This window comes from Thamnophis elegans, chromosome 5, assembly GCF_009769535.1.
Source record: "Thamnophis elegans isolate rThaEle1 chromosome 5, rThaEle1.pri, whole genome shotgun sequence".
In the NCBI taxonomy this organism is placed as follows: domain Eukaryota; kingdom Metazoa; phylum Chordata; class Lepidosauria; order Squamata; family Colubridae; genus Thamnophis; species Thamnophis elegans.
Window position 1 is genome coordinate 2,573,195 of NC_045545.1, and position 13,001 is coordinate 2,586,195.

General features: G+C 41.0%; 1 protein-coding gene across 1 annotated transcript in view; it reads right to left on the bottom strand.

The window, feature by feature from the left end:
* Nucleotides 1–12,250, bottom strand: part of FAM102B (family with sequence similarity 102 member B) — a 33,854-nt gene extending 21,604 nt beyond the window's left edge. Inside the window, exon 1 of the mRNA XM_032219026.1 lies at nucleotides 11,623–12,250. Coding sequence (XP_032074917.1) covers nucleotides 11,623–11,771 — 149 coding nt within the window. The 5' untranslated portion in view covers nucleotides 11,772–12,250. The remainder of the gene's footprint in view (nucleotides 1–11,622) is intronic.
* Between the last annotated feature and the right edge of the window lie 751 nt (nucleotides 12,251–13,001).

A 13,001-nucleotide genomic window follows, 5' to 3' on the forward strand; every position in this document is an offset into this window, starting at 1 on the left:
CACAGGTCTTAAAGTTGCCAAGGTTGGAGACCACTGGTCTAAAGGAACCAAAAACAAAAAATACTTGGAAGTTAAGAGATCACTGAAAAGCAACGTGATCTGGGAACTGGGTAGGTCTAACAAACCAGGGATAAGATGATAGCAGTCTTCTAATATTTGAGGGCTGTCACAGAGAAGAGGAGTTGACCTATTCTCCAAAGCACCTAAGGGCAGGACAAGAGATAACAGATAGAAGAGAAATCCCGCCTAGAATTAAGGAAAGATTTCCTGACAGTGAGAACAATTAATCAGTGGAACGGCTTGCTTCCAGAAGTTGTTACTGGATATTTTTAAGAACAGATTGGACAGCCATTTGTCTAAAATGGTGTAGGGTCTCTTGCTTGAGAAGGAGGTTGGAGTCGAACAGTGTTTTTCAACCTTTTTTGTGCAAAGGCACACTTTTTTCATGAAAAAAATCACGAGGCACACCACCATTAGAAAATGTTAAAAATTTTTTAACTCTGTGCCTATATTGACTATATATAAAGTAATTTTCCCACGGCACACCTTACACTATGTCACGGCACACTAGTGTGCCACGGCACAGTGGTTGAAAAACACTGAAGTAGAAGACCTCCAAGTCTCTTCCAACTCTGTTATCTGCATAATAACATAATATTGTCCACAACAATAAATGCGTCGAGGTTGTGAGTATACAAAATACAAAGAAATCTTTGGTGGGGTAAAAAGCAGCAGAAGCAATTTCTATATTCTTGCATCATAATCCCTGAGAAAAGGTTAGCGGTGTCTTTTCCCAACTTTGGACTGGCAGTTCTCATCTTACAACCATCCGTTTAGTGATCATTCAAAGTTACAACAGCACTAAAAAAAAGTAACTTACGACTGATTCTTGTGCTTATGGCTGTCAGAGCATCCCCACAGTCACGTGATCAAAATGTGGGTGATAGGCAATTGTATTTACAATGCATTTACAATGACGTATCCTGGGGGGTCATGTGTTCACCATTTGTTTCCTCCCCAAGTGGTTTCTGACAACCGAAGTCAATTGGGAAAGCTGGATTTGCTTTAACAACTACATGATTAATTTAACAACTTCGATAATTTGCTTTACAACAGTGGCAAAAAAGATTGTAAAATTGGGCATGCCTCACTGAACAATTTGGTCCAAATTATGGCCATAAGTCAAGGACTACCTGTATTTAAAAACCCACTTGTGTTTTTGTGCATGCATATGTAAAATGTACATGCATACGACCCCACTGGGATTTAATGAGCACCACTTCCCCCATTACTGTAATTTGTAAAATCAAGGACTTACTCGTAAAATAACTAGGGCATCAATTTTCCCCCGCACAAACATATTCATATATGTATCTGGCCATTAAAATGTAATGTTCAAAGCCAAAACTTTTAGAGACAAGATTTAATTACTGCAAAACAAAACTTTCAGGCTAATTGGAAACATATTTTGAGTACAGACTTCACTTCTTTGAGCATTCATTCATGTTTAAAAGTATCTTTATAAGTTCTTGTTTTATATTTGGTACATTCTAAAACTGTCCTCTAAATCTGTTTTTACGTTCATATTGATTGGTTACCCTAGCAATGAACTATAATGACACTATAATCAGTGGCAACTGCCTAAAGAGCCTGTTGATGAAAACATTCCACTGTGAGTCAACTTCCTATGTACTAGAAATGCAATGTTTAAATCATCACACGAATCAGATAAACAGATTCCAATTTACGTGATGATGTTGTAGTTTCACCATCATTCTTCAAATTCATTTGAGGGCTTTTCGTTCCTCCCATGAGTTAGTTTATTGGGAGGAGGAAAAATGAATCATCAGAATGCACTGGAATTTCTAAAGACGCCCAAAACTGAAATTGCACTTTTGCTTCTTATTTTCAGGAGCAACTTTTTAATTTTAAAGAGAACACGCATAGGTGGTGGCCTGAACAGCTATCCTCCCCAACTCAATTCAGAAAAAATGGTGCTACGCAAGACTGCCTACAATCTGAAATCCATTTTTCTCTTTGAATCTGAAATGCTCAGCAACCTTAAACACTCAAAGAACCACAAAGGTCCCAACTGGGGGACCGAAGGTGGCGCAGTGGTTAAATGCAGCATTGCAGGATACTTCAGCTGACTGCAGTTCTGCAGTTCGGCTGTTCAAATCTCACCGGCTCAGGGTTGACTCAGCCTTCCATCCTTCCGAGGTGGGTGAAATGAGGACCCAGATTGTTGTTGGGGGCAACATGCTGACTCTGTAAACCGCTTAGAGAGGGCTGAAAGCCCTATGAAGCGGTATATAAGTCTAACTGCTATTGCTATTGCTATCCGGAAATCTCCCATTCAATTCTGGAGCCGACCAGAAATCCGGTTCCTCCACCATAGTCTCCTCCTAGCGTGGCGTCCTTCTTCCTCTACCTGTACTAACCGAAAGCCCTATCGGAGCCTACCGGAAAACCTGGAGCTGTGGAGCCCACTGAAAAACCTGCCCCTTGCCACAGAGTCTCCTCCTGGTGTGCCATGCTCCCCCCCACAAAAGCTCCTCTCAAAATTGTGGCACCAACTGGCGATAGGGAGAGTCACAGCAGAGGGATGAAACAGCCATATCCAAAGCTGTGGATTGCCGACCACTGTACTAGATATATACATGTAAGTCCTCACTTATCAACCAAAATTGGGTCTGGCAACTCCATTATTAAGCAAAGCAGACACCACATGATTGTGACTTGCTCCTCCTCCCACTGGCTCCCCTTGTTGGAAGCGGACTCTGAAATATGCAACTGGTGATCATGCGACCATGGGACGCTGGTACGACTGCAGAGGTCTGCTAGTTGCAAAATGCACAAGTATTGATTGTGTGACCTTGGAGATGCTGCAAGTTGTTAAATATGAGAATTGGTCATAAAGTTATTTTTTTCAGCATCTTTCTAACGTCAGATGGTCGTTAAGTGATGACTACCTGTAGCTTTGTGACTTCCCAAGCAATTCATTTTTTAGTCTACAGCAGGGGGAGATTTACTAAGCTTCTGGTGGGCAACTATATTTAATTAGTGAATTGTATTTTGCTTGGAAGTAAGTTTTCTTTTTTTTAATTTTCAGTAGGCATTTGGCAACGACAAAGGAAAATCTATATTAGAAAGTGCTTACACTATTTAATTTTTTTCAGTATTTATGCTGACTATCTTGAGACTTCATATTTAATGTTACAAAGAGCATCACTTTCTAAACTTTGGTTTGGTATCTCATTAAAGTAATTAGATGAGTCACCTTTTTTTACTGTTAGTTCATAGAGCAGGATTGGCATAACTGTTTCTATTATTATTTTTTTGCCTTTTTAAAAACATTGCCCATTAACTTTTCAGATTCAGTTGTTGTAAACTGGGGATATTTAATGAAAAGATGTGAATAAATACATGAAAATTTTAACTTGGAGGTTGAAGCCTACTGTATTTTAGCAAATTACACATGATATATGTTCCCTTAAAGAAATAAATGCAATGAGTTTGAGGATATAAGAACTTATCTGAATCAGAACAAAAGTCATTTAGTCCATTTTATGTCAACAATCCATTCTATGGCCAGTTGGATGCCTATGGAGTGCGCTTGAGCTACATTTGTTTGCAATAATACTCTCCCAGCTTGCATTCCCTAGCAATTGGTTATGTTCCATGTAAGACTGAAAGTTTGCTTTTTAAAATATTTTAAAGATTAAAGATTATTTTGTATTGATAAAACTAATATAATTGCCTAATCACAACTTCTGCTCAATGAATAGGTAGGGCTAAGAGGACCTGTGCATGGCTTTGTCTTGTGCTCCAGGTATATCCATTCCTGGATTGGCAGATCCTATTTACAGCCACTCACACCCTGATTGGATTACTGCAATGTATTCCACATAGAGCTGCCCTTAGAAGAGTATTAGCAATAGCAATAGCAGTTAGACTTATATACCGCTTCATAGGGCTTTCAGCCCTCTCTAAGCGGTTTACAGAGTCAGCATATCGCCCCCAACCACAATACGGGTCCTCATTTCACCCACCTCGGAAGGATGGAAGGCTGAGTCAACCCTGAGCCGGTGAGATTTGAACAGCTGAACTGCAGAACTGCAGTCCCATTAGATCTGGTAGAGTAGGTGCCCCATTAGATCTGGTAGAGTAGGTGTGTTGTGGGTACCTTCACTTAGTGGGTCCCAGGAGGCATGCCTTTTATATCTTGGCGCCTGCCTTATGGAATATGCTTCTCCCCAGAAGAGACTCGTTTCATTTCTTTTGATATTCTAAAAAAAATCCTCAAGACCAAGCTATGTTGTCAAGTCCTGGGGTTCCCAGGCAACCAGAGATTTGCTCATACGGCTTCATTGTTGTGGCGGCCAATGTTATCCATCCTCTCCTATGGTTTTATAATATTTATATTGATTTTTATATTTTGCTTTTATATATGATTATTGTGCACTGCCCAGAGTTACCTTCCCTTACCCCATTCTCTATAAAACCTCATCTCTCCATGTTAATTAGCGAAAGTCCAACAAGGATTACTAGACACAACTTAAGTATTACAAACATGTTGCCTACTATACCCACTAAACATTTTCCCCTTTTCTTCAAATAATCAGAGTGCTCCCCACAGAGTGCTCCCCACAATTAAACATTACCAGAAATAGAACCCACTATTTTAACCTTGACTTCATTTTCTTTTTTCTTTTTCCCAACTATCTTTAAGTTCCTCAAAGAAGACCCTAATGGCTGCTTTCTTGTATTTTCTTTGTTTCTTCTCTTAAAGGTCTTGTTATTTGTCTGGCCCCTTTTATAATTCCAGTGTGGTAACTGCAGCAAATGCATTATAATTAAATCTTCCACGTTGCTCTTTGGATTTATTATTTGTATATCTTTCTAAGTTTTTAAATCTTCATCAAATTTAATTTGTAAATCCATTATTCCCATTACTTTCTCGTAGGTTATGATTTTTAAAACCACTTGAAGTCAATTTCAGCTTTATTCAATGTGGGTTGTTCCTCTTCAAGAACATCTTCTGGTTTTTACTAAGGAGTTAAATTTCAAAACTTCCTCCACCCATTCATCAAACATTTTGTTTTAAGATAGCCATCTGGTGCTTTCTAGTGTCCAACTTTTCAAGTTATCCTATCTTTTTCAAAGGATAAACAATAGGATTTTTCCACAAGAAACTCTTCAAAGTCTTAAATCAAATCCATTTAATCCCTTAATCAATTTAAAACTTTCTAAAATCAATATGGTAATCACCCTTTTGCTGTGTATTCTGAAAAAAAAAATCTTACAGAAATTTAAAGTTATATATTTTTTTCTTATGGAAAGCAGAAAAAAGGTGTGTGTGTAAGTAAACTTCAGAGTGATTCAAAAGATAAACGACAAGGTTTGGTTGAAGATTAACTCCATAAAAGTCTCTATATTAAGGTCTCTTGAGTTTGGTGGAATCCAAATTGTATGCAACTGACCTCAAAAGGGTTAGCTTCTACCTTCTATTCCAGTGTTTCTCAACCTTGGCAACTTGAAGATGTCCGGAGAATTCTGGGAGTTGAAGTCCGGACATCTTCAAGTTGCCAAGGTTGAGAAACACTGCTCTATTCACACACACAAAAAAACAGCTTCCCAGAATACATATGGGAGATATCAAGATTTCTCCTTGCTCTGGATAATTTTTGGCAGTCTGTGTCCAGCATCTGTTTTTAACTGAAATATACTCTATTCTGAAAAGACTATCTTGCAGTAACACTGCAAAAATCTGCAGTTGATACAAGGCTGACATAATTCCTCAAGATAAAAATCTGAGACATGATGTAGTTAGAGCTGAGAAATACTTCAATTGATTGATTGATTGATCGATCATATTTAGAGACTGCCCATCTCACTCATAGAATGATATTGATCAAGAGATAAACATATACTTAAATCTGAGGTTTGGCTGAGATATTACAACAGGACAGTTTAAAAAGCAATATTTAGAGTGATAAACTAAATTGTCTCTATTCTAGAAACCTATTTATCAGAGTCTATAAAACAACCATATTTCATGGCACTTTAAGAGACTAGCAATACATTTGTGACATTGTGAGGACTAGAATTAAAAGCGTGAAATATTTAAAACTGTTATCATAATTAATGGTTTAAATTAAATTAACAATAAATATTAAAATGCTGGTATTTGATCAAGATTTGAATCAAAACCTTCAACCAATTGGAGACCTACTATTAAACACGAAAAGCTTTTGAATCTACTGCTTCTTTTTGTTATTCTCTAATTAAGTAGTGAAAAGGGAATATAAAATTGCTTTCATTTCTGGAAATAAATTTGACTGAGACCAGAAAAATAAATAAATAAAATTAACAGGTGAGGAATTAAATGTATAACCATTCAGAGAAGGCCCACCAGAGCATCTTAGCCAAATACTACCCACAATTCAAAATTAATATTGACACTGAAATATGTAATGTAAAACAAAATAAACATAAATATTGGGACAAAAACATTTATAAGGAATGGTATCGGTGTTGCTACATAAAGACAAGCCATGTTAACGTAAGTTAACCCTTAAATACTAGGATATACTTGTTAAATATATCAATGTAACTACATTGCTCGCTTTCTATAGTTGGAAACAGTTCCAATTTCCATTGAGTTAAATTTTATCTTTAATTTATAAAAGCCTTTCTATGCACTAGAATTATACAAGAATATATCAATATGCAAGATTCTTACTGGATCAGATCAACAGCCGGTAGAGTTCATCATCTTTTATGGCACCTAGTGGCTAACCAACTCCATTCAGGAAGATTGCAAGCTTGTATACTGTTATGTGGGTGACATTACTCTTCTACTACGGCAGTGGTTCCCAAACTTGGCAACTTTAAGACTTGTGGACTTCAACTCTGCTGGCTGGAGAATTCTGGGAGTTGAAGTCCACAAGTCTTAAAGTTGCCAAGTTTGGGAACCACTGTACTATGGTATTGTAGAGGAAAGGAATGGCCTTGAGGAACAGGAGGAAAAAGCTACTACCAATGAGATGATCAGATAAAAGGGATATGAGCCAAGAATGTAAGGTAAGTAACCGTTTCAGACAAATCCATTCTTAGTTCACATGAAGATGAAGAGAAGGAAGTGAGTTCAAACCTGCAAGATTGTGTTACTAAAGCTTTACAATAAAAGTAGTAGCGACTTAGATGGAATTGGTTTTATACTCTGGTCTACTTTGAAGGGCTGATAATTATTGCTATCTAGCAACTAGTAATGTCTATTGCCTTAAGGCCAGAGGCAGTAAATATCACCAAGAACCAAGCCGGTGTTGTAATTCCATGAGAACAGGATTACTATATGCATTTATTAATTCATACCTGGAAACAATAAATAAGCAATCCAATAACACATTTAATAAAATTTTCTAAAAATATATATACTAATATAAATTTTGCCTCCTATACTCTAAGATCTCAGTGTATGTTGATTTTTAAAAAAAGAATTACAATATAAAAATACTGGTTTTCTGTTCAAAATGCTAGACAAATATTTAGTTTTTCACCCCTCAGGTGCTTAACCAAGTAAGGAGTTGAATCCAGGCTATTTATTTCTACCCAACAATAAAATAAAATAAAATAAAATCACAGTAACTGAAAATTCTGTTATGTGACCTATGGTATATTTTACAGACACAGGTTACAATTTTCAACTTCTTCGCTGATGCTCTCCCTAACAGAAATAACTAATCCTGATTGCAAGGCAAGATGATCTATTAGTTGATCACAGGATAATGTTGATACTATTGTTGATACCATTGCAAGAAATGTCAATTCAATGGCATTCTATCCACCAACAGGAAAATTACATTTTTAAACATAGGAATGTCAAGCAATGTGTCTCATCTCTTCAATAGCAATAGCAGTTAGACTTATATACCGCTTCATAGGGCTTTCAGCCCTCTCTAAGCGGTTTACAGAGTTAGCATATCACCCCCAACAACAATCCGGGTCCTCATTTTACCCACCTCGGAAGGATGGAAGGCTGAGTCAACCCTGAGCCGGTGAGATTTGAACAGCCGAACTGCAGAACTGCAGTCAGCTGAAGTAGCCTGCAGTGCTGCATTTAACCACTGCACCACTTCAGCTCTTCATCTTCAGTTCCTGTGATATCGCTGTAGATAGTGTAAAACAAGGGTCTTCAACCCCCGGGCCATGGCCCACTACTGGCCTGTTCGGAACTGGGCAGTGCAAGCAGTTGGGCAGCGCACACTCAGCCGAGGTGGCGCAGTGGTTAGGGTGCAGTACTGCAGGCCACTTCAGCTGACTGTTATCTGCAGTTCAGCGGTTCTAATCTCACCGGCTCGAAGTCGACTCAGCCTTCCATCCTTCCGAGGACCCAGACTGTGGGGGCAATATGCGGACTCTGTAAACCGCTTAGAGAGGGCTGAAAGCCCTAGGAAGTGGTATATAAGTCTAACTGCTATTGCTATTGACTTATGTGAGTGACTGGCTGGCACGCATGCATGCAGCTCGACTTTCACAAGCAGCTGGTTCTCCTCTTCCCGCCAGCTGGTCCCCCAAGTCGTAAAACGGGGACCACTGGTATAAAATACAGCTATTGTGTCAGTCTAAGGAACTCAGAAGGCAAAGGAGGTAAAGCCACAGAAGCATTAGCCAGCAACTTAAGTATTTTATTCTTCTGTTATTTTTCTTCATTGGGGAAAACTGGGGGAGTGGTTATATATACTGGCACTCCATTTTTAATTCAACTTTATGAATGCAAAGGAATGATACATATATATATGTCAAGGGACAATTAAAAACTTTATGTTTGGATTTACTGTGCTGCATTACATATACCATAGCTACTGGCTAGTAAAATGTAACTCTGGCTCAGTCTGCATTTTCATATACTGCAACAATGCCACATAATTGATACTTATGCCCATACTAATGAAACAGAAAGTATTTATGCATATAAAATAAAATAAATAGAACCCTCTGCTTTACAAATTTAACTATGCCCATAGTTAGCAACACTTTGCCAAATTAAAAAAAAGCTAAGCAAAATTGGATGGAGATTCCAGGAAATAACTGAATGCTAACTGGGGAAGTTGAAAACAAAAATATTCAGGAAAAATGAAATGTCAAACCACTTCTGTTTTGCTGCCAGTGCAAATAGACGAAGGAGTTACTGAAATGATTAGGAGTCGAGCTCTTAAACCTGGCATATTATGAGTTCCCTAACCATTATTCTATTAATTAAAAGTGAAAGGGTCCTCAAGATGATCTCAACTCCTGGTGATTTTATGGACCACCATCTACAGGCCCCTATTTTGTGTATATATTTGTGTTAGTATTATAAATTGTAGACATCAAATTAGGAATATTGGAAATCTGAAGTCTGTTATTATTAGTTTCAAAACTCCAAACCATCATTTATATGCCACCTAAATATCTAATAATGTACACCTTACATTGATATTCAGTGCGAGATTTCGGAATCCGAGTTGTATAGTATATTGAAATCAATTAATAACAATTTTGTTGACCTCTTGCCGTGACAACTGCTCTTCTCTACATAAAACAAGGGAAAAGACCTTCCCTTATTCTGATTTGATAAAGAAATAGGCGGATAAAAAGGTCAGCTTTGAGTAATGAACCTCACTTTTTAACTCTTTCCAGCAGGAGAAATTCTACTGTATTTCACGTGACATCTTACATCAGTGTTTCTCAACCTTGGCGACTTTAAGTCCTGTGGACTTCAACTCCCAGAATCCCCCAGCTGGCTGGGGAATTCTGGGAGTTGAAGTCCACAGGACTTAAAGTCACCAAGGTTGAGAAACACTGTCTTACATGGACCAGAGGACTTATTCTGAGAGTTAATGAGATAATGCAATCATTTTTCAGGTCTGTGCTCTTTGGAGAAATGTATAGAATTGTTTGCAATTAAAGAAATGCAGGTGTGGTCATGGCTTCCGTAAACTTAAAGATCTTCGTTTGTCAAGAAACCACCCAAGTTTGTCAAGAAACCACCCAGGAATCCCCACGGTGAAATTTAACCCTTTGGAGGAAGGCGGTTTCTCTATCCAAACGCGGAGAGGGAAGAGCCACTCACTTCATTGACAGAGGATGCTTTCCCCGCGAATTCAGCCCTTGGGCTGTAAAGAGAGCCTCCAGAAATGAGGATTTAAATCAGTGTTTCTCAACCTTGGTGACTTTTAAGTCCTGTGGACTTCAACTCCCAGAATTCCCCAGCCAGCTATTGCCAAGGTTGAGAAACACTGTCTTACATGGACCAGAGGACTTATTCTGCGAGTTAATGAGATAATGCAATTATTTTTTAGGTCTATGCTCTTTGGAGAAATGTATAGAATTGTTTGCAATTAAAGAAATGCAGGTGGGGTCATGGCTTCCGTAAAGTTAAGGGCTTCGTTTGTCAAGAAACCACCCAAGGGCTCCTCTGAGGAATCCCCAGGGTGAAATTTAACCCTTTGGAGGAAGGTGGTTTCTCTATCCAAACTTTGAGAGGGAAGAACAAAGAAGCCCTTTGCAAAGTCAGAGCCACTCACTTCATTGACAGAGGATGCTTTCCTCTGTGAATTCAGCCCTTGGGCTGTAAAGAGACCCTCCAGAAATGAGGATTTAAAGCAGTGTTTCTCAACCTTGATGACTTTTAAGTCCTGTGGACTTCAACTCCCAGAATCCCCCAGCCAGCAGAGCTGATTTGATAAAGAAATAGGCGGATAAAAAGGTCAGCTTTGAGTAAGGAACCTCACTTTTTAACTCTTTCCAGCAGGAGAAATCCTACTGTATTTCATGTGACATCTTACATCAGTGTTTCTCAACCTTGGTGACTTTTAAGTCCTGTGGACTTCAACTCCCAGAATCCCCCAGCCAGCAGAGCTGATTTGATAAAGAAATAGGCGGATAAAAAGGTCAGCTTTGAGTAAGGAACCTCACTTTTTAACTCTTTCCAGCAGGAGAAATCCTACTGTATTTCATGTGACATCTTACATCAGTGTTTCTCAACCTTGGTGACTTTTAAGTCCTGTGGACTTCAACTCCCAGAATCCCCCAGCCAGCAGAGCTGATTTGATAAAGAAATAGGCGGATAAAAAGGTCAGCTTTGAGTAAGGAACCTCACTTTTTAACTCTTTCCAGCAGGAGAAATCCTACTGTATTTCATGTGACATCTTACATCAGTGTTTCTCAACCTTGGTGACTTTTAAGTCCTGTGGACTTCAACTCCCAGAATCCCCCAGCCAGCTATGCTGGCTGGGGGATTCTGGGAGTTGAAGTCCACAGGACTTAAAAGTCACCAAGGTTGAGAAACACTGATTTAAAGGCTTGGTCTTAAGATAGAGGGGGGGGGGTGTTGTTTCCTTAGGTCTACAAGTCTTGTGGGGGGGGGGGTCGATTTTGCAACTTAGCAGCCCCAGAGAGAGAGGAAAAGCAGCAACAGCCTTCACCTCCGCTGGTGTTTCTCCCGAGCCAACCCCGAATTTGCACGCCTCGAAGCCTAACAGGTGTCCAAGGCGTCTCCGCCAGAGTCTTAGCAGCCCCCCAGTTCCCCGCTCCCTCCCCGGCCAGGCTGAGGGAGTCGGAGCGGCTCTCAATTACCTGGAGGACTCCCCGCTGAAGCTCCCGCCGTCCAGCAGCCGCACCTTGCAGAAGAGGATCCCGTTGACGAAGGGCACCGACGAGAGCTCGTCCAGCTCCAGCTCCACGCGGAATTTGAACTTCTTCTTCTTCATCATCATGAAGGCCATGCGGGGAGTCAAAGGGAAGGAGCAGCCCTGGCCGCAGAAGGGGCGCCCCTCGCGGCTTAACCCCCCGCCGCCGCCTCCTTCTCCATTACTGCCCAGCCGTCGTTTCTCCGGCCCTGGTGACCAGGCAACGCAGGGGAGGCGCGGCAGGAGGCGGGTGGGCGAAGGAGGGGAGAGAGAGAAGGAAGGTGGGGGGGGGGGGAGAAGAGAGAAAAACCCGCCCGCCCGCGCGCTGCCTTCACCGACGACGCGCGTCTTGCTGCGCCCGCCCCAGCCGAGGCCACAAACCGCCCGCCCGCGTTCAAACCAGCCGCCTCCGCTCTCCTCTCTCTCTCTCTCCTTCTCCCCCGCACGGCCGCTCTCTCTCTCTCTCTCTCTCCCCCAAGCCCGGCTCCTTCCCTGCCCTCCTGCGGCGGCGTTGAGTCACGAGGAAGCCCGCTGAGGGACGGGGCTGGGCGTCCCTGCCGGCTCCAGGCGGCACCGAAGCCTCCCGGGGGTGGAAGGTGTTGGGGGGGGGGGTGTGAGTGGAAGAGGAGGGGGTGAGAAGGTGACGCGCCAGGCGGAGAATCCCCGGGCGTTGGTCCTCCCTTCCTTCTTGGGGCTTCTGCCGCTCCCTCCCTCCCTCCCTCCCCGCCAGCTGCAACAGGAGGGACCCCCCCCCCCGGAAGGCGTCAAGGAAAGGGGGGGGGCTTTTGGGGGGGGGACAGAAGCGGCGCCCAGGGGTTGCAATGGGGGGACTCCTTTCCTCAGCGGTTGAAGAGAAACAAGGTGTCAGTTTTTAGGCATCTCCCGCTCTGGCTACAATCCTGCCTTCTTTCTCCCCGGAATGATACAAATTCCCTGGTTACTTCTTCCGTCTTTAGGATCAATGCTTTTCATCGTATATATATATGATACATATGTGTCTATGTGTATGCATGTATGTATGTATATATGTATGTATGTATATATATAATATATTGTGTGTGTGTGTGTGTGTATGTATGTATGTGTATGTGTGTATATATATATGTATATATGTGTGTGTATATATATATGTGTGTGTAGTATGTACGTATGTACGTATGTACGTATGTATGTATGTTGTATTTGTGCTGATAAATAAATAAAGGGAGACTAGTATAGATCTATTTCAAGCTATTTAGCTCTCATCAGCTAGCCATACCCTTACTGGGAATCGAGCTCAGCACAAATATAACATATACATACACACACACACACACACACACACAC